The sequence below is a fragment of the Thamnophis elegans genome, chromosome 12 (genome assembly GCF_009769535.1).
Source record: "Thamnophis elegans isolate rThaEle1 chromosome 12, rThaEle1.pri, whole genome shotgun sequence".
Lineage (NCBI taxonomy): Eukaryota > Metazoa > Chordata > Lepidosauria > Squamata > Colubridae > Thamnophis > Thamnophis elegans.
In genome coordinates, this window is record NC_045552.1 from 59,297,938 (window position 1) to 59,323,318 (window position 25,381).

At 42.8% G+C, this 25,381-nt stretch overlaps 1 protein-coding gene across 1 annotated transcript in view; it reads left to right on the plus strand.

Annotated features, from left to right (window-relative positions):
* The first annotated feature begins 11,284 nt into the window (after nucleotides 1-11,284).
* Nucleotides 11,285-25,381, plus strand: part of LOC116516159 (AF4/FMR2 family member 2-like) — a 67,050-nt gene continuing 52,953 nt past the window's right edge. Inside the window, exons 1-2 of the mRNA XM_032228563.1 lie at nucleotides 11,285-11,335; nucleotides 19,599-19,636. Coding sequence (XP_032084454.1) covers nucleotides 11,285-11,335; nucleotides 19,599-19,636 — 89 coding nt within the window. The remainder of the gene's footprint in view (nucleotides 11,336-19,598; nucleotides 19,637-25,381) is intronic.

Sequence of the window (25,381 nt, forward strand, 5' to 3'; positions counted from 1 at the left end):
TATTTTGAGCACTAATTGTTCTGACCGAGGCTTCCCCAAAAAAGCAGGAGGCAGATTCCTGGTCCCGACAAAACCCCTTTTATTAAAGGAATGTGAATTCCTCTCATTCACATTCAGCAAAGGCCTGACAAACAGTCTTTCAGAGATGAAGTTGAACTTATCTAGCTTGCCATGTAACTATTGTCCAAATGAGGTGCTGTGGAAGGAAAAGCTGGGCACAGAGTCTCTGGGATTCACGGACAGATCTTCACACTCTTTAAATGAATTTAACGACCAAACGAATGAATTGTTTCCTGCAAAAGCCCCCTCCCCTTTTGCTCCTCTTTTATCTCCTATGGGAGTGGCCAAGCACCTTCCACCTGTGGCTTTACTCCCAAGTCGACCCTGATTTCTGAGCTGTTCTTTTCTTCTGGCAGCTCTGCACATGAGCACACTGGGAACAGGCTCCAGCTGTTCCTCTGCCTCACTGCTGTCTAGCTCCATAGGCAGCTGAGAACTGCCAGACGGCCCTGGGCCCCTCTCTGCCTCTGACACAGAGCCCTCCTAAGAGCCTTCCCCAGACTCCAGGACTGGCCCAGGTTCCTCCCCAACCTCCTCACTGTCCGACTCTGCTGCCAGCTCCACTGGCCACTGGCAGGCTACAACACTAATTAGTGAACACTTTGCCCCCCTCATTACTCCAGATATCAAAATATTTCATTAGGTAACCAAAATGGACCCCAGAATTCGGAGGAAAGAAACTTTTGAGAAGATGTTAGGGATGGCGTGCCATTCTGAACCTCAACCCAAATGGGCTTGGAGGAAGTCAGCTTTTAAAATCTTAATTTTGCAGAATATGTCATAAGAGCTGACTAACGTACATCCTGAGACGTGTTTAAGAGAGGGCTGTGAGTTTTCTTCAGACCCATAATTCAAAACAGGGACGAGAATGCCGGATTCTCAGGAGAACAAACTTGAGTCTGTAGCCAACCACATTTTCTGGGGGGAAAAAACAAAATAAAAACCGTTTGAATTGCCTGGGGGAAAATCCAAGCCCTCGTTGGCTTTTTAGGGGTAAAAATTTACCCAGACAGCCTGGAACCCCTTATAAAACAATAGGATCTAATTTTTCAATCAGGTTATCAGGCAGTATTACATTGATGGAGTCTGCCAAGGAAAGCAAGGCTCCAAATAAAACCCCTGTCCTAAAAAGCCGAAGAAATATGTTTTCATTTATCTTTAAGCGTGTTTATTTTATTTTCACATTACATAGGGAAAAGTAGGGGGGATTGTATTCCCTGCGCAATTATTTCTCATTCCCTGGCAATCCTTGCTAGGAATGCCAAGTCAACTTTATCTTCGAAAGATTGACGTGAGGGAATCAGTTCATGGCTCCAAGCGATGGGTTGGTTAAGCCGTATTTGTTGATTAAACCACAATGTTTGATTTCGCTCATCTAGCTAAGCCAAAATTAAACCAAGGCAGGACGCAGTGTGTTGTTTAATGCCTTTGAATCGTAGAAATGACAGCGGACATCTAATCAAATTTGTTCCCTGTTAGCCATTGTGGAGTGGGATGATGTTTTTTGACCAAACAAAATCCGGAGGTCCACTTTCAATTGACCACAGACAGGTCTGGGCTCACCTCCTATTCAAAGTAGCCCCATCCTTTTTTTAAAAAAAAAATTGGGGCTTCTGCTCAAATGATATTTCTCTGCTGTTCCTAAATAATAGTTTAACCAAAGCAGGAAATGACCTGTGAACCATTTCGGGCTTCCAAGGAATTGCTCATTTGGTGCTGCTGAGTGTCAATTTTGTGGCTTGGCCTTGGGCCGCAAATAAATAAATAAATAAATAAATAAATAAATAAATAAATAAATAAATAAATAAATCCAGTATTTATATTAACTTTCACCAGCTGATCCAAAGGTCAATTTGGCCACTCTTAGCATAAGAAGCTTCTCTCTTTCTTCCTCTCTCTCTCTCCCTTTCTCTCTCTCTTTCCCCCCTCTCTTCCTCCCTCTTCTTCTTCCTTCTTTTCTCTCACTCTCTTTCTTTTGCATTCAGTTTTGGTCACCATGATGTAAAAAAAAATGTTGAGACTCTGGAAAGAGTGCAGAGAAGAGCAACCAAGAAGATTAGGGGACTGGAGGCTGAAACATATGAAGAACGGTTGCAGGAACTGGGTATGTCTAGTTTAATGAAAAGAAGGACCAGGGGAGACATGATAGCAGTCTTCCAATATCTCAGGGGTTGCCACAAGGAAGAGGGAGTCAAACTATTCTCCAAAGCACCTGAGGGCAGAACAAGAAGCAATGGGTGGAAACTAATCAAGGAGAGAAGCAACTTAGAACTAAGGAGAAATTTCCTGGCAGTAAGAACAATTATTCAGTGGAACAAGTTGCCTCCAGAAGTTGTGAATGCTCCAACACTGGAAGTTTTTAAGTAGATGTTCCATAACCATTTCTCCGAAGTGGTGTAGTGTTTCCTGTCTAAGCAGGGGGTTGAACTAGAAGACCTCCAAGGTCCCTTCCAACTCTGCTGTTCTATTCTATTTCTCTTTCTCTCTCTCTGTCCATCTCCCCCTTCCTTCCTTCCTTCCTTCCTCCCTCTCTCTCTCTTTCTCTCTCCCTTTCCCTCTCTCTCACACACTCACAAACATAAGAAAAGAAATATAAGGAGGAAGAAAGTGGGTGAGAGAAAGGTCAGACTCCTGGCTGGTTTTTTTAAAATCTCCTTTTAGCCAACTGGAAAGACCATTGGATGCTAGTATAGGAGGACAGAACACAGAGGTGAAATTAGCTACGTAATAATGTAAAACTACTGGCTTGCCTATGAGGCCCATAATTGGGTGGAAGTACTCAAAGCGAGTCTTCCTATCATTAGTAAGTATGAACATTGGAACGAGATGAGAACCTTGGAGCTCTCCAAGGTCCTGCAAGACTTACTCAAACAATCTTTCCATTGTGTGCATTTTGGGGTGGGTGGGTTGAAGAAGTAAATAAAATGCAGAATAGCAGAGGAGGGGGGAAGGGAAAATCTCACTTTCATACTGATGCAGTATGTGTGGCATTAAATTTTACATTCTGCAAAAAAGAAAAATATCAATTAAATCGTCCCCATGTAATTCTGGAGACACCAGAAATAACCTTGAACAAATCTACAGAGTGGAATCTTAGCTAGAGGTTCTCCCGAACCCCTGCAAACCCCCAGCAGACGCCCCTGGATTGGGGGCAAGAGATTGAAGATAGTAGTTATGTTTGAAAGATGGGAATTATTGGGCCTCTAGATTAGGATGTGTGTTTTGGAGAATTCATTTTGCTTAATCTTTTTTGGAACTGGGAGAAATGAGTAAATGAAGCACGCTCGGGTGGTGAGGTATCTAATAGATAACCACGGGGGTTATGTTCCTTGCACCCGCCTGTAATTACACTAATTACTGATATGGTGCTAAGGCAGATTGAGTGTGACAACACAGATTGGAATGTTTCTTAGCAACATAAGATCTACCACCACCAATCCATTTGCCAAAGACAGCACCATCTTCTAAAGCTGGGTGGGATTAAATAAAGTCCGTTGCAACTTTTGAAAGCTCCTTGGCTTGGCTTGGCTGGACCCAGTCTTTCAAATGGGTTGCTCAAAGGTGAATCCAAGAAATACCTTTTTACAGATATTACAGATGAACCGAGTTGGAAGGGACATTGTGGGTCATCTAGTCCAACCGTCTGCCCAAGCAGGAGCCTCTACACCATTTCTGAAAGATGGCAGTCCAATATCTTCTTGAAAGCTTCCAGTGATGAAGCTCTCACAACTTCCGAAGGCAACTTCTGTTCCATGGGTTGATTGCTCTCACTGTCAGAAAATTTCTCCTTATTTCCAGGTTGAATCTCTTCCTTGTTCAGTTTCCATCCGATATTCCTTGTCTGGCCTTTGGGTGCTTTGGAGAATAGCCTGACCTCCTCCTCTCTCTGGGGCAGCCCCTTAAACATTGGAAGACTGCTCTCCTGTCTCCCCTGGTCCTTCTCTTCCCTAGACCAGCCAGGCCCAGTTCCTGCAACCGTTCATCACATGTTTCAGTCTCCAGTCCCCTCATCATCTTTGTTGCTCTTCTCTGCATTTTTTTTCTACAATCTCGACACCTTTTGTATAATGTGGTGACCAAAACTGGATGCAAGATTGTAGGTGTGGTCTTACTTTTGCTAGAAGGGTGCACGCTAAAAGTAGAAAAAGCTCTTCAGATGACGATTGTCTTGAAAAAGAGGCTGAGAAATAGAAGGCTTCACAAATAAATAGGCAAAGGGAATTGCTTCGGCAGCCTTTCATATCAAATCTTCCGAGATGGATTTCATGCAGAAGTTGCTTTTCCCATGCATAAAGTGTCAGTGCTACACACCATTTGCATAGGGGGGGGGTTCTCTTATGGATCACATTTATCCCCCACACACAATAATTAATATAAAAAAGAAGGAATAATAATCAAGCAGAAGGGTGAGGAGAGAAAATGAATTTTAAAACAAGTCTAATCAAACACATTGGTATATAACCTCTCAACAATGATCGTGACAAGCAATTTATGCTTGAAACTTCCATTTTCCTCAGAATTGTTTGTCTGTTTCTTTCTTTCTTTCTTTCTTCTTTCCACCCTTCCTTTCTAGCTTTCCTTCCTCCCTCCCTCCTTCTTTCTTTCTTTCTTTCTTCCTTCCTTTCACCCTTCTTTCCTTTCTAGATTTCCTTCCTCCCTCCCTCTCTTTTTCTTCCTTCTTTCCATCCTTCCTTTCTAGCTTTCCTTCCTTCCTTCCATCCTTCCTTCCTTTCTAGCTTTCCTTCCTCCATCCCTCCTTCTTTCTTTCTTTCTTCCTTCCTTCCTTTCACCCTTCTTTCCTTTCCAGCTTTCCTTCACCTTTCCCTCTCTTTCTTTCTTCCTTCTTTCCATCCATCCTTTCTAGCTTTCCTTCCTTCTTTCCTTCCTTCCATCCTTCCTTCCTTTCTAGCTTTCCTCCCTCCCTCCCTCCCTCTTTCTTCCTTCCTTCCTTTCTAGCTTTCTTCCTTCCTTTCTTCCACACTTCCTTCCTTTCTAGCTTTCCTTCCTTCCTTTCTTCCACCCTTCCTTTCTAGCTTTCCTTCCTTCCTTTCTTCCACCCTGCCTTCCTTTCCTGCTTTCCTCCCTCCCTCCCTCCCTCCGTCCTTTTAATATTTCTTCTCATGATTCTTCTGCATTTCTTCTGAGACCCTCCTACCCTAGTTTTACACAATTCTTGTAGGAAATAGTTGTTGGAAACAGTAAACATGTATAGATACTGATAATTATTTTTAATAGCATCCGTATTCATTGAAAATATCTATTTTTGCAATAACTTTAATTGCTGTTGATTGTTTTGTAGAACACAAATTCCAGTCTTACAGTTCAACTAATTGCATTGAAATCGATTAACATGATTAATTTCACATCAATTTTTCCACATGTGCAGTCATTAATGACTACATAATCCTTGTGGTAGCTTTCAACTGCCAAGTTCTCTAATTCTGCGATGCAGCCTATGTCACAACCATTTGCAATAACATTTAGATTGATTTTAATGTATTTCCCCATAAATTAGGCATAATTAGAAGGATTTCCTTTGAAAAGAGGCATTTTCTTCACAACTTGGGTGGGTCATTTTATTCCAATCAGCAAGAGCCATTCTTTCAAATTTTGGGGAGGGAATGAAACCTGAAGAATAGGAGCCAATTTTCCACGCAGAATATCATAGTTCATAGACGTGCGCTAAGGTGACCCAACAGACTGTTAAATTCTTCACTCTGCAAAAGTGAAGAAGTAACACACTGCTCATAATGAGGCACTAATTGTTGTTGTGTGACTTCTGGAGACAGCATAAGTCAATCCCTGGCATTTTCTTGGCAAGGTTTTTCAGAAACCTTCCTAGGGCTGAAAGAAAGGGATTGGCTCCAGGTCACCCAACTGGCTTTATGCCCAAGGTAGAACTAGAACTCTAGCCTGGTGTCCTGTCCCTCCCTTGCTCTCTAGGCCCAACATTTCTCCATCTCTGGAACTTTAAGATGGATGGACTTCAACTCCCAGAATTCCCCAGCCAGTCTAGACTACAAGTCCCAGAATATTGGCTGGGGAGTTCTGGGAACTGAAGTCCACGAATCTTAAAGTTCCAGAGATTGAGAAACACTGCTTGAGGCCCTAGTCAGAGGTCAGTGAAATATAAGTAACAGGTTGGGTTAATATTTCAGGAAAAACTCCTCTCTTCCCCCTTCCCTTCCCTTCCCTTCCCTTCCCTCCCCTCCTTTCCCCTCCTCTTCTCTCTCTGCTTATCCTCACACCTCTTCCCTTCTCTTTTTCTCTTTCTTCTCCTCTTCTCATCTCTCCTCTCCTCCTCTTCTCTTCCCTCCCTTCTCTTCTTCTCTTCCCTCTCTGCTTCTCACCTCACCTCCTTTTCCCTCCCCTCCCCTCTCCTTTCCCCTTCACTTCCCTCCCCTCCCTTCTCCTTTTCTCTTCCCTTTTCTCTCCACTTCTCCTCTCTCGTCTTTTCCCTCCTCTCTCCTTCTCTCTTCTTCGCTTCTCTTCCCTTCTCTCTCCACTTCTCCTCTCCTCTCCCCTCCCCTCCCTTCCCTTCTCTCTCTTCCCAGCCTAAAATCTCTTCCATTAGACCCAATCCTTGACTTTTCAAGCCTCTGGATTCAGCCGCCTTCCCAAGAGAGTCCCACTCCTTCCCTAGCTTCAGCCTGCCCTGAGGGCACAAATTCAAGGCTGTCACAAAACAAATTTTTAGCAAATCCTTTCCAATCGATGCACAGCCTTTGTGCCCAAAGAGGGGGTGTGCAAATTGAGAAGGTGGCAAACAATCAGGGGGACAAATGGCATCGCCCTAATCATGAGAGCAAAATGTCCTTCCTAAGCCAGACTCTGGAGGGGGGCAGGGTTGCCCCCTTGAAGGGATCTGATGCATTTGTTATGGGTGACAAGACGAACAGCTACCTGCATTTTTCAATAATTATGTCGGCCGGGTCAGAGACGAAGAGAAGATGAAGTGAATTCTTAATATCCTCGGAGATCACTTTAGAAAGCAGCTTGTTTTCATTTTCCATTTAGCCTTCCTGCCTGCCTTCGCTTTGCCTTTAATATACCTAGCAAATGCATTAAACGAAGGGTGAGGGCATCACAAACACATGGATTGTATCCTCATTTGGATTGTGTAGAAGGGCGGGCAAGGAGGGAAGGTTGTTCTAGCATGAAGCTAAATTTCAGAAAGCCTCCTGAAAGTCTTTGCTTCTATTCATCCTTTCTCCTTGAATGTAACAACAGAATAATAACAGAGTTGGTAGGGATTTTGAAGGTCTTCTAGTCGAACCTTCTGCACAAGCAGGATACCCTATACCATTCTAGGCAAGTGGCTATCCAACATCTTCTTAAAGACTTCCAGTATTGGGGCATTCACAACTTCTGGAGGCAACTTCTGTTCCACTGATTAATTGTTCTGACTGTCAGGAAATTTCCACTTAGTTCTAGGTAGCTTCTCTCCTTGATGAGTTTCCACCCATCGCTTCTTGTCCTGCCCTCAGTTGCTTTGTAGAATATCTTGATTCCCACTTCTTTGTGGCAGATGTTGGAACACTGCTATCTTATCATCTTTATGAGCCATGATGGCACAGTGGTTAGAATGCAGTACTGCAGGCGACTTCTGCTGACTGCCAGCTGACTGCAATTTGGGTAGTTCAAATCTCACCAGGTTCAAGGTCGACTCAGCCTCCCATCCTTCCTAGGTGGCTAAAATGAGGACCCAGATTGTTGGGGGCTAGTGCCTGACTCCGTAAACCGCTTAGAGGGGAGCTGTGAAGCACTGTGAAGTGGTATATAAGTCTAAGTGCTATTGCTATTGCTAACTCTGCCCACTGCCAGGAGTTTGATCCTGACCGGAGTCAGCCTTCCATCCTTCGTCTATAGAAAGGTAGATATTAAGAAGTGCTTAAGGGGTGGAATTGGTGTCACAAAAAGTTAGGTTATGTCCATCATCAGCTATGGAAATTCATAAAATTGAATCATTCCTTTTCTCTCTGAATTTAATCTCCTTCATAAGTTGTGGTTGTTGTTCTAGAGAAAAATACCCTGTTTCCCCTAAAATAAGACCTCCCCAGATAATAAGCAGATAATGGGGTTTTTGAGCACATGCACTAAAATAACCCCTCCCCTGAAAATAAGCCCTCCCCAAAAATATTGCAACACAGCAGCAGCCATGAGGTGACCACACTCACCACCTCCCGCACCTCAAAAATAATAAGACCTCCCCAAAAATAAGGCCAAGTGCTTATTTCGGGGGTCAAAAGAAAATAAGACCCTATCTTATTTTTGGGAAAACACGGTAGATGGGGGAAAGACTCTCTACTTGCCCTGAAGCAGGATATAAATTAAATAAATAAAATTGCCTCTTCTGGGTGCCAAACTTCTGAGGTTCAAGATCTTTCCCCAAATATGGTGATATTATTATACTCAAGAGCACCCATTTAATAATGCCCATTATCATACCCATTTACCCTCTGTCAAATTAATTCTGGTTAGCCTCTCAACCTCTCTCCCCCTCTACCCAATGAACTGGTCCAAGAATAAAGTGGATTCCATCAATATCTTATTCTGCTCCCTTTTAATTATTCCAAATGTTACCAGACTCTGCCACCGCCTTCTGGCTGAGTTCTGGATTAGTTAAATTAATGAGCCAGGAGAGAGAGGGAGGGAGAGAGAGAGGGAGGGAGGGAGAGAGGGAGGAGATGCATTCTTGATTGAGTAGTGCTGGCTCAGGAAATTTTTAAAAAAGGACAGGTAAGGAAAACTCAACAGTCAGTTGTATTATTTCAACAGCCCACCCCGTTCTCTCCCCCCCACCACCAGCCCAGTAAATGTTCCTGCTCTTCAGACAGAAAAACTCTTGGGCCAGTTCTGCTTGGCAGACCTTTGGCCAACTTAAGGACAGTTCCCCGCCAGCTCTTTGTCAACTGGGCTGAAAAGGCAGAGCTTTCGCATAACAGGAGAAGGAGAAAGAGGGGAGGGGAATGGAGGGGAGGGGGTAATGTTTAAAAGGGGAAGGAAGGAAGGGGAAGGAGAAAAGGGAGTGGAAAAGGGAAAGGGAGGAAGGAAGAAAAGGAAGGAAGGAATTAAGGAAGGAAGGAAGGAAGGAAGGAAGGAGAAAGGGGAGGGCGAAAGGGAAGGGGAAAGGGAGGGGGAGGAAAGAAGGAAGGAAGGAGAAAGAAGAAGGAAAGAAGGAGGGGAAGGAGAAAGAGGATGGGGAAATGGAAGGGGAAATGGAGGAAGGAAGAAAAAGAAGGAAGGGGAGATGAAAAGGAAGGGAGGAAGGAGTGGAAGGAAGGAAAGAAAGAAGGAAGGTAAGGAAGGAAGGAAGAAAGGAAGGAAGGAAGGAAGGAAGGAAGGAAGGGAGAAGGAAAAAGGGGAAAGGGAAATGGAAGAAGGAAGGAAGGAAGGAAGGAAGGAAGGAAGGAAGGAAGGAAGGAAGGAAGGAAAGGGTTTTGAATAGCACTAATGTTTATTGTCATCCCGATGTAGCCTGAGAATTACATGTTGTTTTTGTAACCGAATCTTGAAGACCTCTTGGCCTTTGCCAAGAGTGTAACCTATCACGCTGATAACAATCAGAAGTCAATCTGTGATCTGTTGCCATGAACCTCACAGGCCACCGATCCCCCTGAAGCAAAACAGAGATGGCAATTAGATAAGCGAGAGTTTCGAGCACCTGGTTTTCCAGGCCCAGCATCCGAGAAGGGTGAACCATTAATATTTCCTCACGGTTTCCTCATTTGAAAGGAGGGAAATGGGAGATTTCCGATCTAAGCGTCTGTTGACAAGCTTATATTTGACTGAAGCATCTCATTGATTAGGAGGCTAATGCTCAGTTGGTTCAGGTCTGTCTCAGTTCTGGAGCAGCTGAGCCTCCACACCACAGAGGTGACCAAAGAAGGAATGACTTATGGCCTGGTTAATGGTCCGTCTTGCGCATTTCACAAGTAAGCGGAGAGGTTGAACACTGAGGAACTGGAGCGCTCTTGATGTGACCCAAGTGGATGCCAACATCTAATTGATTGGGTGTTGACTTCGGTGATCCAGTGCCCAGCCAAAGTTCTTGTTATCTGTTTGTTCGTTCATTCAGTCATTCATTTATTAGAATTTGTCAAACAAAAATCGAGAACAAGAACAAGAGAATAAAAAACACAATGATAGGGATGGTAGGCCCGTTAATGCGCTTATGCACGTCCCCTCTACGGACCATTTAAGTATGAAGTGAGGTCCACAGAAGTCCATTTGTGGCTGAAACTGTGAAGATTTGTAGCTGAGACAACTGGATCGGGGAGGGCGTTCCAGACTTCGACAACTCTTATTACAGAAATCCTATTTTTTTACAGTCAGGTTTAGAACGGTTTACATGGAGTTTAAAGCGGTTGTTCGCATGCGAATTATTGCAATTAAAACAATCACTTATGGGTAAAACATTACTACATATATTTTTATATGCAAAACTTAAGTCTGACCACAAGCAATGCAGTTCTAAGTTATCCAAACTGAATTTCGAGCCTACTACTATAGTGGGTAGCTTCAAAAAATAGATATACTCATACAAAGGTAAGGTAAAGTTAAAGGTTCCCCTTGCACATATATGCTAAACGACATATATGTCGTTCCTGACTCTAGGAGGTGGTGCTCATCTCTGTTTCAAAGCCAAAGAGCCAGCACTGTCCAAAGACGTCTCCGTGGTCATGTGGCCGGCATGATTCAATGCCGAAGGCGCATGGAACGCTGTTACTTTCCCACCAAAGTTGGTCCCTATTTTTCTACTTGCATTTTTTAACGTGCTTTCAAACTGCTAGGTTGGCAGAAGCTGGGACAAGTCACGGGAGCTCACTCCGTTACGCGGCGCTAGGGATTCGAACGGCCGCACTGCCGACCTTTCTGATCGATAAGCTCGGCGTCTTAGCTACTGATCCACTACATCCCTACTGTTACAAAGATGGCAGTCTTTAGCAAATTTAGCCGTGTTGCGTCTAGTAAGTTTACAATTTCTAAATATCTGATGAAGATTTGAACCCAGAACTCCAATTACAACAGGGTTGTTTTCTCCCTAATTCAAAATCCTTGATATTTCAATCTTTTCTTCAGTTGGTTGAGGACAATGGGGTGTCTTTCCAGTTGTTGCCACATCAATGTAACCCTCCTTTTTTTTATAATAGCAATAAGGGTGCAACTTGTTCTACTTTGCATAACTTTGCAACCTGTTTCTTTTTCTCTCTCTCCACAAAGAATGCTTGAAGATGACTTGAAGCTCAGCAGTGATGAAGATGATAATGATCAGGTAAGCTTTATAAGAAATCCAAAATGTAGCATCCCTGACATCCACATCTTCCACAATTTTCCCTTATTAAGATTGTCATTTCTGCCAAAAGAGATACATTTAATTTTGCATTTTCTTTCATTGTGGGCCTTCTGGATCTTCTGTTATCCAAGAGTCCCTTGGTTCTCCTTGCCTTCTAAGTGACGTACTTCTCCCACTGGTTAATGTTGTTTTCCTCTTACAACGCTTCAAAGGGACCCTTGTTGTTGTTGTTAGTTGCTAAGTCGTGTCCGACCCATCACGACCCCATGGACAACGTTCCTCCAGGCCTTCCTGTCCTCTACCATCCTCCGGAGTCCATTGAAGCTCACGCCAACTGCTTCAGTGACTCCATCCAGCCACCTCCTTCTCTGCCGTCCCCTTCTTCTTCTTTTGCCCTCCATCTTTCCCAGCATGAGGCTCTTCTCCAGGGAGTCCTTCCTTCTCATTCAGTGGCCAAAGTCTTTGAGTTTCCTCTTCAGGATCTGGCCTTCTAAAGAGCAGTAAGGGTTGATGTCCTCTAGGACTGACTGGTTGGATGGCCTTGCAGTCCAAGGGACTCACAGGAATCTTCTGTGAGCTCAAGGCCTCCATTCTTTGGCGCTCAGCCTTTCTTATGGTCCAACTTTCACAGCCATATAAAAGGTAACATACCTGGGAGCTATTATGAGATCAGGTTTGGATTTCCGATGGCACTTATGGGCAAGATGTGGTCTCAGAGCCAGAGATAGCCAACCAGATTATTTGTGTGTGGCTCCAGGAACTCCTTGCAATGTAACTGTCAAAAATCAATGGTACCTTCTTTAGGAAAACCCAGGGTATTATGGTAAATAGAGGCCATAGGCAGAAACATTCCTACATGCCCCTCCCTCCAAATCCAAGAAAATGTTTTTTAAAAAAGGAGAAAATCCCCATGGTATCCTTTGCCGTTTATAAACCTCGCTCACCTTCTCCCATTTCCAGTGTGTGTGTTCTCCCATGCTGTGAAAAAAAGTCTTTTGACACTTCCGGGAGTTGTCAAAATAGACAAGTCAAATAGCAAGTCAAGGGAGCTTGTAAGGTGAGCGTCTCCACTCCAATGTCAATCTTGCCTCCATGGCTACTACCATCCCCCCTTCTATAGGTTTGCAAAGCTGATTTATGGGAAATCACGTTAACTTTGAAACCGAAGAAGACTTCAACAGCAATCTGAGGGATAGTTTCACGTGTGTTAAGTTCATGGTGTGTCCCGTCTAGTCAGCTTAGAGATCCTTAGCAGCTCTTGTGGACGCTGTGTTCATGTTGTATCGATGTAGCAATCAGTAAGCTTCTTAGACCTACCATCAGAGGTGGGATTCCGTAGGTTCTGACAGTTCTGGAGAACCGGTAGCAGAAATTTTGAGTAGTTCGGATAACCAGTACATACCACCTCTGGCTGGCCACGCCCCTGTCTATTCTCTGCCTCCTGAGTCCTAGCTGGTTGGGAGGAAATGGGGATTTTGCAGTATCCTTCCCCTGCAATGCCCACCAAGCCACGCCCACAGAACCGGTAGTAACAAAATGTGAATGCCACCACTGCCTACCATCCATGGGGGGAAAGCAATGCCTTGCAACGTTCTTTGCAGGAATAACTCAACCCCTTTTCTTGCTGGATTAAGAAGTTTTATTTTGTTCGTCCCAGTTCAGTGCAGCAGATTCTGGTGTTTTAAGCAATAAAGGCTTTCCATTCCCCCCTCCCTCTTTCTCCCTCCTTCTTTGTTCTGCTTTCTGCTTAAGAAACAGCCCTCTTCACCTTTGAAATGCCTGCCCTTAATTTAAAGCACATTGCTGGCTTTTGGACCACAGGAACTTTGATACCCCTCAGTGGGTTCGCTTCATTGTTTTCTGCATTTTTGGCAGAGTGGAGGGTAGGAGGGCATTTCCTTTTTTAAAAAAATCTCTGCCCTCTTTCTCTCTCCCTCCGCTGTGCTTGTCTTCTTACACATGTGGCCATCAGATCATATTTCCTTAAACCTCCCGCAGGTTAGCGATCTCCTCGGAATATTTATTTATCGTCGCTCTGTTTGTGTTGGATAATTGCAAACAAACAAACAATAACAACAACAAAAGAATTATTTAAACGCCAGGAGGCTTTGAAAATGGGAGGTTAAGTGCTGCTTCTCTTTAAATTCTTAGAGGAGGGAATCTCTGCAGCAGGGGTGGGTTCCTGCCAGTTCTAAGCTCTTCTATAGAAGAGGTTCCACAAATCTACTGTGCCGTTTAGAACTGGTTCCAGCTCCCTCCCCCCACCCGTCCGCACCATGCTTGCCCCGCCCACCACTCACTGATTGGCTGGCTCACCAATCACCCCGCCCGCCCACCTCTAAGAGTCCTATCTAAACCTTAAAGTCTTAAAGCTGTCAAGTTTGAACACCCTTGGGGTTTTTTTTCCTAAAGGGTTAGGGGTGCAAGGGTCTTGTAACCTGACAGCTTTAAGACTTGCACACTTCAATGCCAGAGTTCCTGAGCCAACATGACTGGAGGAGGAATTCTGGGAGTTGAAGTCCACAAGTCTTAAAGCTGTCAAATTTGAACACCCCTGGGGGTTGTTTTTTAAAGGGCTAGGGGTGCAAGGGTCTTGTAACTTGGCAGCTTTAAGACTTGCATGCTTCAATGCCAGAGTTTCTGTGCCAACATTTTGGTTGCTAAGCAAGAGCATTGTTAAGTGAGTTTCACCACATTTTACAAGTTGGCCATGCCCACCCAGTCACATGGCTGGCAAGCTACTCCCACCCAGTTACATCGCTGGTAAACCACTCCCACAAAGCAGGCCACACCTGCAGAAGAGGTTCTAAAATTTTTTGAAACCCACCACTACTCTGAAGCCAACAGTTTTGAGTGTGTGTGTGTGTGTGTGTGTGTGTGTGTGTGTGTGTTTAATTCTGCTTAAAAGTTAGCTTCTTGGCAATTAAGACCATCTTTTTTTGAAAAAGAAAACCATCTTAAATTTCTCCTTTCAATAACAAATCCTCCTTTCTGTTTCATTACCTCATTCACTCCCTTTTAAGTTTCTCTCCTCTCTCTTTTTTCTCCACTTTTCCCTCTCTCCTCTCTTTCTCTTTTCTCTCTCTCTCTCACTCCCTCTCTCTTTCTCTCTTCGCTCTTTCTCCTCTCTTTTCTGTCTCCATTCTCTCTTTCTCCTCTCTCTTTTGCTCCCCCCTCTCTCCTCTCTCTTTTCTCTCTCCACTCTCTTCTCTCTCTCTCTCTTGCTTCCTCTCTCTTTCTCTCTCTCTCTCCTCTCTCTTTTCTCTCTCCACTCTCCCTTTCTCCTCTATCCCTCTCTCTCTCTCTTAAAAAATGCTGTTTACCTTCCAGACAAGAGAAACACACAGCCTATTTATTGTGTTATCGGTAGAAGCGCTGAGAAGCCATTTCTCAGTCGTGACATCAATAGTGAACACACAAGGAGAACAAGGTCAGCTCCTCAAGGCGATGTGGGGGGGGAGAGATAGGGGACAAATCAGATTGATGAGAGTGAAACCAACTATCAATAACTTTGATAGACTATTTGAATGCAGAGCTGTTTACTTGCAGCGGAGCTTCATTGGAGGCTGAGGGATAATGATGTCACTATAAATAGAATAAATTCCTTTTTAAAAGGGGAGGACATCTTTTCCTTCTGTAATAAGGCTTTGGTAGCAAGGGGCTTGCTGGAGAAGACTCCTGCATTGAGTCCCTTGGACTGCAAAGTGATCCAACCGGTCAGTCCTAGAGGAGATCGACTCTGATACTCTTTAGATCCTGAAGAGGAAACTCAAGTACTTTGGCCACCTAAGGAGAAGGAAGAAGGACTCCCTGGAGAAGAGCCTCATGCTGGGAAAGATGGAGGGCAAAAGAAGAAGAAGGGAACGGCAGAGAAGGAGGTGGCTGGATGGAGTCACCGAAGCAGTCGGTGTGAGCTTAAATGGACTCCAGAGGATGGTAGAGGACAGGAAGGCCTGGAGGAACATTGTCCATGGGGTCACGATGGGTCGGACATGACTTTGGAACTAAAAACAACAACAAGCAAGAGGCTGAATCATCTAAATAAATGTTGGTTAGGTCCCAGAATTATTATTTTTTTTGAGCATGTCAAAGTTCAGCCTGGAAATCTTGGGGAAAGGCAAAAAGTTCACAAACCTGGAAACTAAAATTAGCTTAATTTAAGACCCTGAAGTTTAGATCCCATGTAGACAACAGCTATAGATGTTCGACACCATCAAGAAAAGACAGTTAATTGAAAAGGCCATTTTAAAAAAATTATTTCATCTTCCATTTTGGGAGGAAGAAGATGTCTTAAAGAAAACATCCTAAATCAGCCATGGAGATCTTCACAATTAAAACTCTTTAAATAAATTATTTGATCCAGTGGTGGGATTCAGAAAGTTTTACTACTGGTTCTGTGGGCGTGGCTTGGTGGGCATGGCAGGGGAAGGATACTGCAAAATCTCCATTCTCTCCCGGTCATCTGGGACTCGGGAGGCAGAGAATAGATGGGGCAGGGCCAGCCAGAGGTGTTATTTGCTGGTTCTCCCAACTACTCAAAATTTCTACTACCAGTTTTCCAGAATTGGTCAGAACCTGCTGAATACCTCCTCTGGTTTGATCTGATTGAAACTGGAACCTAGCAGCAAAGCTCATCAAGATGGATTCTTTCATTACATTATATCACAAAAGGGTTTATTCAGTTTTACCTTGAGAAGTTGTGTGAATTTTTAACTTGCCGGTGTATAAGCCATGGTTTTGAATGTAGGGCATGTGAATGCAATCCGTTAAGCAAATCATGGATTGCCATGAAAGAACATGGAATAATAGAGTTAGAAGGGACCTTGGAGGTCTCCTAGTCCAACCCTCTGCTCGAGCAGGAGACCCTACACCATTTCAGACAAATGGTTGTCCAGTCTCTTTTTGAGAGCTTCTGTGATGGAGAACTCACAACTTCCCTACCCCTTCGTAGGAATGGTGTAACCAAAGCTTTTTGTGGTGATAACAGCTCTCTCTCCCTCTTCATCTCTCATGCAACAATGTCATTTTTCCCCTCCCCTTTTCTCACTGGAGAATTCTCCATTGATTGAGAGAAGGAAAGAGAAGCAGGACCACTCTGAATTCCCCGGAGCAGTTCAAGAAAGTAGACCTTGATCATAAAGGAGAATCTAAGGGCATCTAGTGCGAATCAGCTCAGAGCACCAGCGCCTGCTGATAACGGAAGATGGTTTTTAACTCCTGGTTCTCTTTTCTCAGTTGACAGTAACAAACACACAAAGCATGGCTGTCAAATGCCAATTGGGGGTCTTCAGAAATACAAGCCCCTTGGCTTGTTCCCTTGTCCTCTTGAGATGAACTTATCTGCTCCGTCTCATGAAAAGGTTTCACACATGGAACCGGTTCCGGATGTGGTATCCAGCAGGTTCTGACCAGTTCTGGAGAACCAGTAGCAGAAATTTTGAGTAGTTGGCTCAAATAGCTGGCTGGCCCCGCCCCCATCTATTCTCTGCCTCCCGAGCCCCAGCTGATTGGGAGGGAATGGGGATTTCGCAGTATCCTTCCCCTGCCACGCCCACCAAGCCACGCCCACCAAGCCACACCATGCCCACCAAGCTACGCCCACAGAACCAGTAGTAAAAAAAATTGAATCTCGCCAACGGAGCCAGTAGTCGGGATGGGCCATGTTTCATCTTGAGAAGCCAGCAGAAATGGCACAAAATATCAGCCAGCCTGCAGAGGAAGCTGAAAGTGGAGACCCAGAAGAAGACCTGGGATGGGTGAAGAAGTTAATCATCTTTCAGGCTTCGGGTGGTTTGATGGGAAAAGGGTCAACCAGGATTGGAGCCAAGATATCTTAATTAATCAAAGCAATATTGCCTCCATATCGGAACACTAGTGACACCGACTTCTCAAAGATGTATGATTTGCGGGGGTTCAGGGGGACCATAAATAAGCAGATACTTCAGCTACCCTGAAACCAGAAGAGTAGCTAATGGTTATAAATATCTCCAACCCGAAAATTCTTGAAAACATTGTAAAAACCAGTAGAGCATCATCATCTTCTTCTTTTAATGACCCCATAATCCCTTGTGGGGTGGAATCCCAGCAAGCGAATGGAGATAGCACAGTGTTTGAATGGCCGGGTGCCCTTCCTGTCACCAGAGCGGAGTTTTGTTCAGCAGGTACATTCTTTGTGCCCAGAGAGAGAAATACCTGCCTCTAGCTAGGATCGAACTCACAGCCTCCTGATTGTGAGGGGAGAGCTCACAATGATCTTAGTGATCTTCCAACGATTACTTCTTGTATTTAGATCAGATTTAATTTGTTTTATTTATTTCACTTTATTTAAGGCAGGCCCCATCATTGTTGGATTTCTTTAGATTTTATTCTTATTTTTGTGCCGCTTCCCTATCGAGCTACCTAGCTAGCTATTATCTATCTGTCATCTATCATCTATTGTCCTCTATCAACATCTATCATCTAGCTAACTAGCTAGCTATCATCTATAATCTGTCATCTATCTATCTATCTATCTATCTATCTATCTATCTATCTATCTATCTATCTATCTATCTATCATCTATCTATCTATCTATCTATCTATCTATCTATCTATCTATCTATCATCTATCTATCTATCTATATCATCTATCTATTATCTATCTATCTATCTATCTATCATCTATCTATCTATCTATCATCTATCTATCTATCTATCTATCTATATCATCTATCTATTATCTATCTATCTATCTTTAGGAAAGCTGCTTCAAATGAGATCCTTTGGGGAGGATGCAAGGCCAGGGACCTCCATCTGGTGGCACAGTCTTAGCAGTGCTAAGGAAGGTCTGCCTCCCCCCCCCCCCCGCCTGCCCGCCCGCCCGCCGCTCTTCCTGGTTTTCTGCAGAGGCAGACACTTGTCTCCCTCTCAGCCCTCCCTGCAATCTTGTGAATGGCCTGTGCTCTCTGTTAACAAAGCCAGGAGGCAAATAGAAAACACAGCAGAGGCACCTCGCCTAGGTAGATATTTTGGATTCAGAATGTTTTGCAGAAGATGCCATTAAAAAGGGTCTCCCCGCTCCTCTCTCTCTGTCTCTCTCTCTTTCTCTCTCTGTATCTCTCTCTCTTTCTCTCTCTGTCTCTCTCTGTGTCTCTTTCTCTCTGTGTCTCTCTCTCTTTCTATCTATCTTTCTATCTATCTGTCTTATATCTATATCTATATTTATATCTCTAGCTAGCTAGCTATGCATGAAAGCATCAACATGGAAATCTCCAGCCACTTAAACAGTTTGATAGAATCTCGCCTTTCCGCCATCCGTGCCCCCAGCGGTGTTGCTTAGCAACATTTTAATTCCAGAAGAATGGAAGGAGATGAAAGTCCCTGCAGAGAGAAACAGAAATGAGAAGGCCGTTGACGGATCATCTGAGTTGCTTCTTCTGATAGACTGTGAAGATCACCAGGTCCTTTCATGAATGATCAATGGACCATACACAGATCAATAGATCCCAGCAATGATGATGGTGGTGGTGGTGGTGGTGGTGGTGGTGGTGGTGATCATCATCATCATCATCATCATCATCATCATCATCATCATCATCATACTGGTTCTGTGGGCGTGGCTTGGTGGGCGTGGCAGGGGAAGGTTACTGCAAAATCTCCATTCCCTCCCGGTCAGCTGGGACTTGGGAGGCAGAGAATAGATGGGCTCGGAGCCACTCAAATTTCCCTAACCGGCTCTCCAGAAGCTGCTGAATCCCACCTCTGATGTACACCTATATACATATGTACATACAATATGGACATCTTTGTTGTGTGTGTGTACACGCACACATACAGTATGTATATGTGTTGATAGATAGATGAGAGAGGTGTGTATGTGTGTGAGAGAGAGATAAGAGAAAGATAGGTAGGTAGATAGGTAGGTAGGAAAGCAGGGGGGAGAGAGGGAGGGAGGGAGGGAGAAAGGAAGGAAGGAAGGAAGGAAGGATTGATTACCTAGAGAGACAGGCAGACAGAAAGATAGGCACAGCTCAATGGAATAGATAAACAGTTTCTCCTCTTGCCTTGAATTCTGCTTAATTTATGACTTGATCCAACACAGGGATGATTTTCTGTTCTCTGAAATAAATGGTCTTCTTCACCGAGAGTCATTTGCCTTTTCCTCACCTCACTCCTTTCCAAAAAGGTTAGTCTTGGCTAAGGTTTGCTAACTGTTCTCTCACTTTCCTTCTTTCTTCTTCTTGTTTTTTTTTAAATTCCTAGACCACAGAGAAGACAAAGCCTCGAAACATTCCTGCAAAGTAAGTGATTTTTTTTTTGAAACAAACAAAAAAAACCTCATTGGAAAAGGAGGAGCAGGGTGGAAATTTATTGAATTTCTGGAAAAGAAAGGCAATCAAAATCCCACAGCCTGACCTGATGAGCATCTGAGGCTACTCTGTGGCTGTTGCAATAAAAAGAATGAGGATGGTGGTAAAAACACAGTCAACAAGAATAACCTTCGTTCATGAGTCTCTCAGGAATGGCATGCCCCAATCTTTGCATGAATTAATATGCGGCACCTATGAATATCAACGATATTAGATGTGGAATCTGTGAATCACTGTTGAATAATAATAAATAGCATGCACCTCTACCTATTGATAGGTAGGCAGATAGGAAGGACTCAATAGGTAAGCAGAAGTGCCAAATCTAGTATGAAGATGTACAGGTTTAAAAGCATTCCTTGCTGTGCTATAGTTCTAAAATTTGGCAGAGGTGATTGATTGATTGATTCATTCGTTGACTCATTGACTCATTGATTGATTGATTATGTGCCGTTGAGTTGGTGTTGACTCTTCGTGATTGCGCAATTAGATTTTCTCCAGGAGAAATTGTCCCCAGTGAGTTCTTCCTATCACTGTGGTAACTGAGCCAAATCCATGTTGATGTTGGTCATCCTCTTCTTTTCTGTTTTCCCAACACTATAAACCTCTCTGAAAAGCTCGGTGTGACAATTTGACCCTTGTCATTGGTGTCTCAGATGATATTCCTGGAAGTTTGGGCCCAGACCTCCTTGGAGATTGTCCTACCTTCAATACTTGTGATATAGGATAGGGATAAGGATAAGGATAGGAATGAGTGGAGAGTAGAGTGGAGTGAAGTGGAGTGGAGTGGAGTGGAGTGGGATGGGATGGGATGGGATGGGATGGAATACAATACAGTACAATACAATACAATACAATACAATACAATACAATACAATACAATACAATGAATTATTAGAATTAGAATTTTTAGAATTAATTAGAATGGAATGGAATGGAATGGAATGGAATGGAATAGAATAGAATAGAATAGAATAGAATAGAATAGAATAGAATAGAATAGAATAGAATAGAATAGAATAGAATAGAATAGAATAGAATAGAATAGAATTCTTTATTGGCCAATTATGATTGGACACACAAGGAATTTATCTCCGGTATATAGACTCTAAGTGTACCTACAAACAACAAGGTAATATAATCATAAGATACCAATAAGGTAGTAGAAAAGATGAGAAGAATAATAGTAAATTAAGTTGGAAAAGATCCACTGGAAATCCTGACTTCCTGCTTCCTCCCCCCCACCCCCACCCAGTGCCAACAAGGTTGCGTTCTGTCAACTGAATCTCAGCAAGTCAAAGATTTCTCTATTCCTGCTGGAAACGGTTGTGCTTTTCCCAAAACTTTTTTTTTTTTGTATAGCAACAACCTGCGGAAGGAAGCTTTGCTAGGGTGGGTTTGGTGATTGGGGTGGTTTTTTTTGGCTTTTTATTGTTGTTGTTGTTTCCCTTTGTTGTTGAAAAGACTGACATCTCTATTATTCCCCAACACGATCAGAGATTTCCCCTTGAATATTAATGTGCATCTCCGCTTCCACTTGGCAGCATTTAGTCACTTCTAATGCCACCGCGAGTGACGGATGTTCATATTCCTCTTAGCATATGCGACCGATCACATACATTTTTTAAAAGGGAGCTCTCTCATGAAGACGTATGGGGTGGGACGCTTCCTGCCACCGCAAATGGCTGTTGGCTAGAAGCCGCGCAGTCACAACTGGAGCTGAACTTAACTGCGGTTGACATCTGTTACAAGACGAAGATGGGGAGAAGAGATGAAAGGAAGCTTCTCCATTGTTCATACTGTAAAAGAAAAAAAACCCCACATTCCTTGCTCTTACACTTTTGCTGACTCCGTGGTTTTCTGCCGAAGTCACGTTTTGTGCGTTGCGAAGGCCTTGTTTGTCACCAGAGGCATGAAGCTTTTCAAGATGAAAGGAGGTCTTCAGCAAAGACATGATGGAGGATCTTGTGTGTTGGATTGAGGTCAGAACGTGAAGTGGTTAACTACCCAACCCGTCTGAACACCTCCCTCTGAAATTGGGATGTTGCTGGTGCTTTCTATCCCGTTCACCGTTTTGGGAGAAGTCGGGAATCCCTTTTTTTCAGTCGTGCAAATGTTGCTTGGAATGTGTTTAGCAAGAGTGGATAAAAAAGCTCTGATGATGTTACCTAGTTTGGGTAATGAAACATCTGCAAGAAAACAACCAACTCAGAGAGCATCAAGGACCCTACAGTTCTCCTCCTCCTCCTCCTCCTCCTCCTCCTCCTCCTTTTCCTCCCTTCTAGCACTGATGATGTTACCTAGTTTGGGTAATGAAACATCTGCAAGAAAACAACCAAGCTCAGAGATCACCGAGGATCCCTCATGTCTAACATCTCAATTGCTTTGGTGAATGGTTGACTGGCCATTGTGTTTGTTTTATAAATTACGGTCCAGTTGGAGATGCTTCCTAACTCTAAGGGCAGCTCAGCCAAAGAATTAGAGACCCAGGAAAGTGGTGAGATCCTCAACCCTGGATGGGTTCACACAGAAGATTGACCGCCATCTGTCAAGGATGCTTTAATTGGCATTCCTGTGTTGAACAGAAGGCTGGCCTCAGTTGCTTGACTTGTTCCTCCTCAACACTAGGAGTTAAGGTCTTCAGGATTTTACTGTGTATTTCAATTATTGTTGGCAGGACATTCTCATACCATAAGCTTCCCACCAGCGTGCTAGAAGTGGAAGACTATTTTCTGATAGCTGGAGTTGTGTACCGTGTGATGAGACAATCCTCAGTATGAGGACAAGATGCATGCAAATCTTTAGATAACTTCTTCTTCTATACCTCCTCTTCTTCCTCCTCCTCCTACTTTTCTTCTTCTTTCCTCCTTCTCCTCCTTTTCCTTTTCTCCCTCTTTCCCTTCCCCTCCTTCTCTTTCAATATTAGTTCCATAAACCAACTACTTTGCTGATTCTTGTGTCTCTGATCATACTGTGTGTGTGTGTGTGTGTGTGTGTGTGTGTGTGTTTATTTGTGCTGATAAATAAATAAAGGGAGACTAGTATAGATCTATTTCAAGCTATTTAGCTCTCATCAGCTAGCCATACCCTTACTGGGATTAGAACCTGGGCTAGCTGATGAGAGCTAAATAGCTTGAAATAGATCTATACTAGTCTCCCTTTATTTATTTATCAGCACAAATAAAAACACAAATATAACAATTTATATATATATAAAGTCACAACCCTGGTATGCCCAAATATGGGAGGAAGATCACACTTCCATTCTCTGTCCTTCGGCTCGTCACAAGAGACCATCCAGACAGAAACCCAATATTTTTTAACTGTTGCCTTTTTGTTACATTTGTTATATTTGTGCTGATAAATAAATAAAGGGAGACTAGTATAGATCTATTTCAAGCTATTTAGCTCTCATCAGCTAGCCATACCCTTGCTGGGAATCGAACCTGTGCTCTATTGCCTCTTAGGCAATATATACATATACATATACATATACATATACATATACATATACATATACATATACATATACATATACATATACATATACATATACATATACATATACATACATACATACATACATACATACATACATACATATGATGGATGGATAGATGGATGGATGGATGGATGGATGGATGGATGGATGGATGGGAGAGTGACAGAGAGAGAATGATATTGACAGGCATTTCTTACTTGACGGATTTTCTTCTATTGTACAGTTCTGTGAATTTCTATATATGTATTTAATTTAACTGCCTTGCAATTATACATACGTATTATAGTTCTAGATGCTGGTATAATTAAGGAGAGAATTGCAAAATTACCTGAAGGGGCAGAGCAGGGACAGGCAAATTTGGTTGCGTCTAGATTTCATTTTCTTTTTAGTTTCTCCGCAGTCACAGAAAAACATTTCCCTTGGCATAATATCGCCAGACTAGCTAAGGCAATTGAAGGTTTGTGGGGGGGGGGGGGTAGGTGGTGCTATTTGGGAAGCCAAGAAAACTTGGAAAGAAGGTTTAAGGAAGAAAATAGATCCTTTTGCAGAGTATTAAAAAAATGAAAGCCAACCGGGAGAAGAATCTGCCCGATTATTTGCCAGTTGCTGAGACGTAATGGGTAACATTACAGCCCACACTTTATCCCTTAAAGTCACCTAAGCCATCCCAAAGCCCCTATTGATCTTATCGACATGAGGGGAGTTCTGTTGTAAGAGGCAGAAAAGAGATAACCCAGACTTAAAGAACGTGTCTGTGTTACCCAAAAGCAGGACAAAATTGGCGAGAGCAAGAAATAAAACTAGGGGGGCCTCTCGGAACATTAGCAAAGGAAATTAAAGGGGGCATTGACTACGATTTCATAAATCAAACAAACACCTTTTGCGCTACTCCATCTGGGCTAGTTACATCCTTCTAAAGATTTGTTTCGAGTTCCCTTGGGAGAGGAAAGAAACCCATAGAGATTGGAGACCTGAACTATAGTGACACGCACGAAAAATATCTTCTCTTTCTTGCAACTCTTGTGGAGTTACGGCTGAAAGTCCAAATTTCCTTCCCCTGCCCCAGATGCACTCCAATTGCCTCTTCCTTTGATCAAGACCATTAAACCAGTCTTTCAAATACTAACAATTTTGCTTGTCTTCCTTTTTTGTGTGTGTGCATACCAATATTCAACAACTTTGGTGATTTAAATTTTATTCATATGCAGAGCTGGGGAAATAGATTAGATAGATGATAGACAGATGATAGATGATAGATAGATAGATAGATAGATAGATAGATAGATAGATAGATAGATAGATAGATCAATAGAAGAGAGAAAGAGAGATGAAAGATGATAGATATATAGAGAGCAATAGAGCGATAGGTAGGTAGATGATAGATAGATAGATAGATAGATAGATAGATAGATAGATAGATAGATAGATAGATAGATCAATAGAAGAGAGAGATGAAAGATGAAAGATGAAAGATGATAGATATATAGACAGCAATAGAGCGATAGGTAGGTAGATAATAGATAGATAGATAGATAGATAGATAGATAGATAGATAGATAGATAGATAGATAGATCAATAGAAGAGAGAGATGAAAGATGAAAGATGATAGATATATAGACAGCAATAGAGCGATAGGTAGGTAGATAATAGATAGATAGATAGATAGATAGATAGATAGATAGATAGATAGATAGATAGATAGATAGATAGATAGATCAATAGAAGAGAGAGATGAAAGATGAAAGATGATAGATATATAGACAGCAATAGAGCGATAGGTAGGTAGATAATAGATAGATAGATAGATAGATAGATAGATAGATAGATAGATAGATAGATAGATAGATGATAGATAGATAGATAGATGATAGATAGATAGATAGATAGATAGATAGATAGATAGATAGATAGATAGATAGATAGATAGATAGATATAGATAGATAGAGGGGATGGATAAATAGATAAAACAATAGATGATAAATAGATAGATGGAGAGATAGAGATGATAGAGAGGAACAGAGTGAGAGATATGTAAGAGAGAGAGGGAGAGATGATGGATGGATAAATAGATAGATAGCAATAGATAGAGCAATAGATTGAGAAAATACAAATAAATAGATAGATAGCAATAAATAGATTGATAGATTGAAGATAGAGAGCAATAGATAGAGTGAG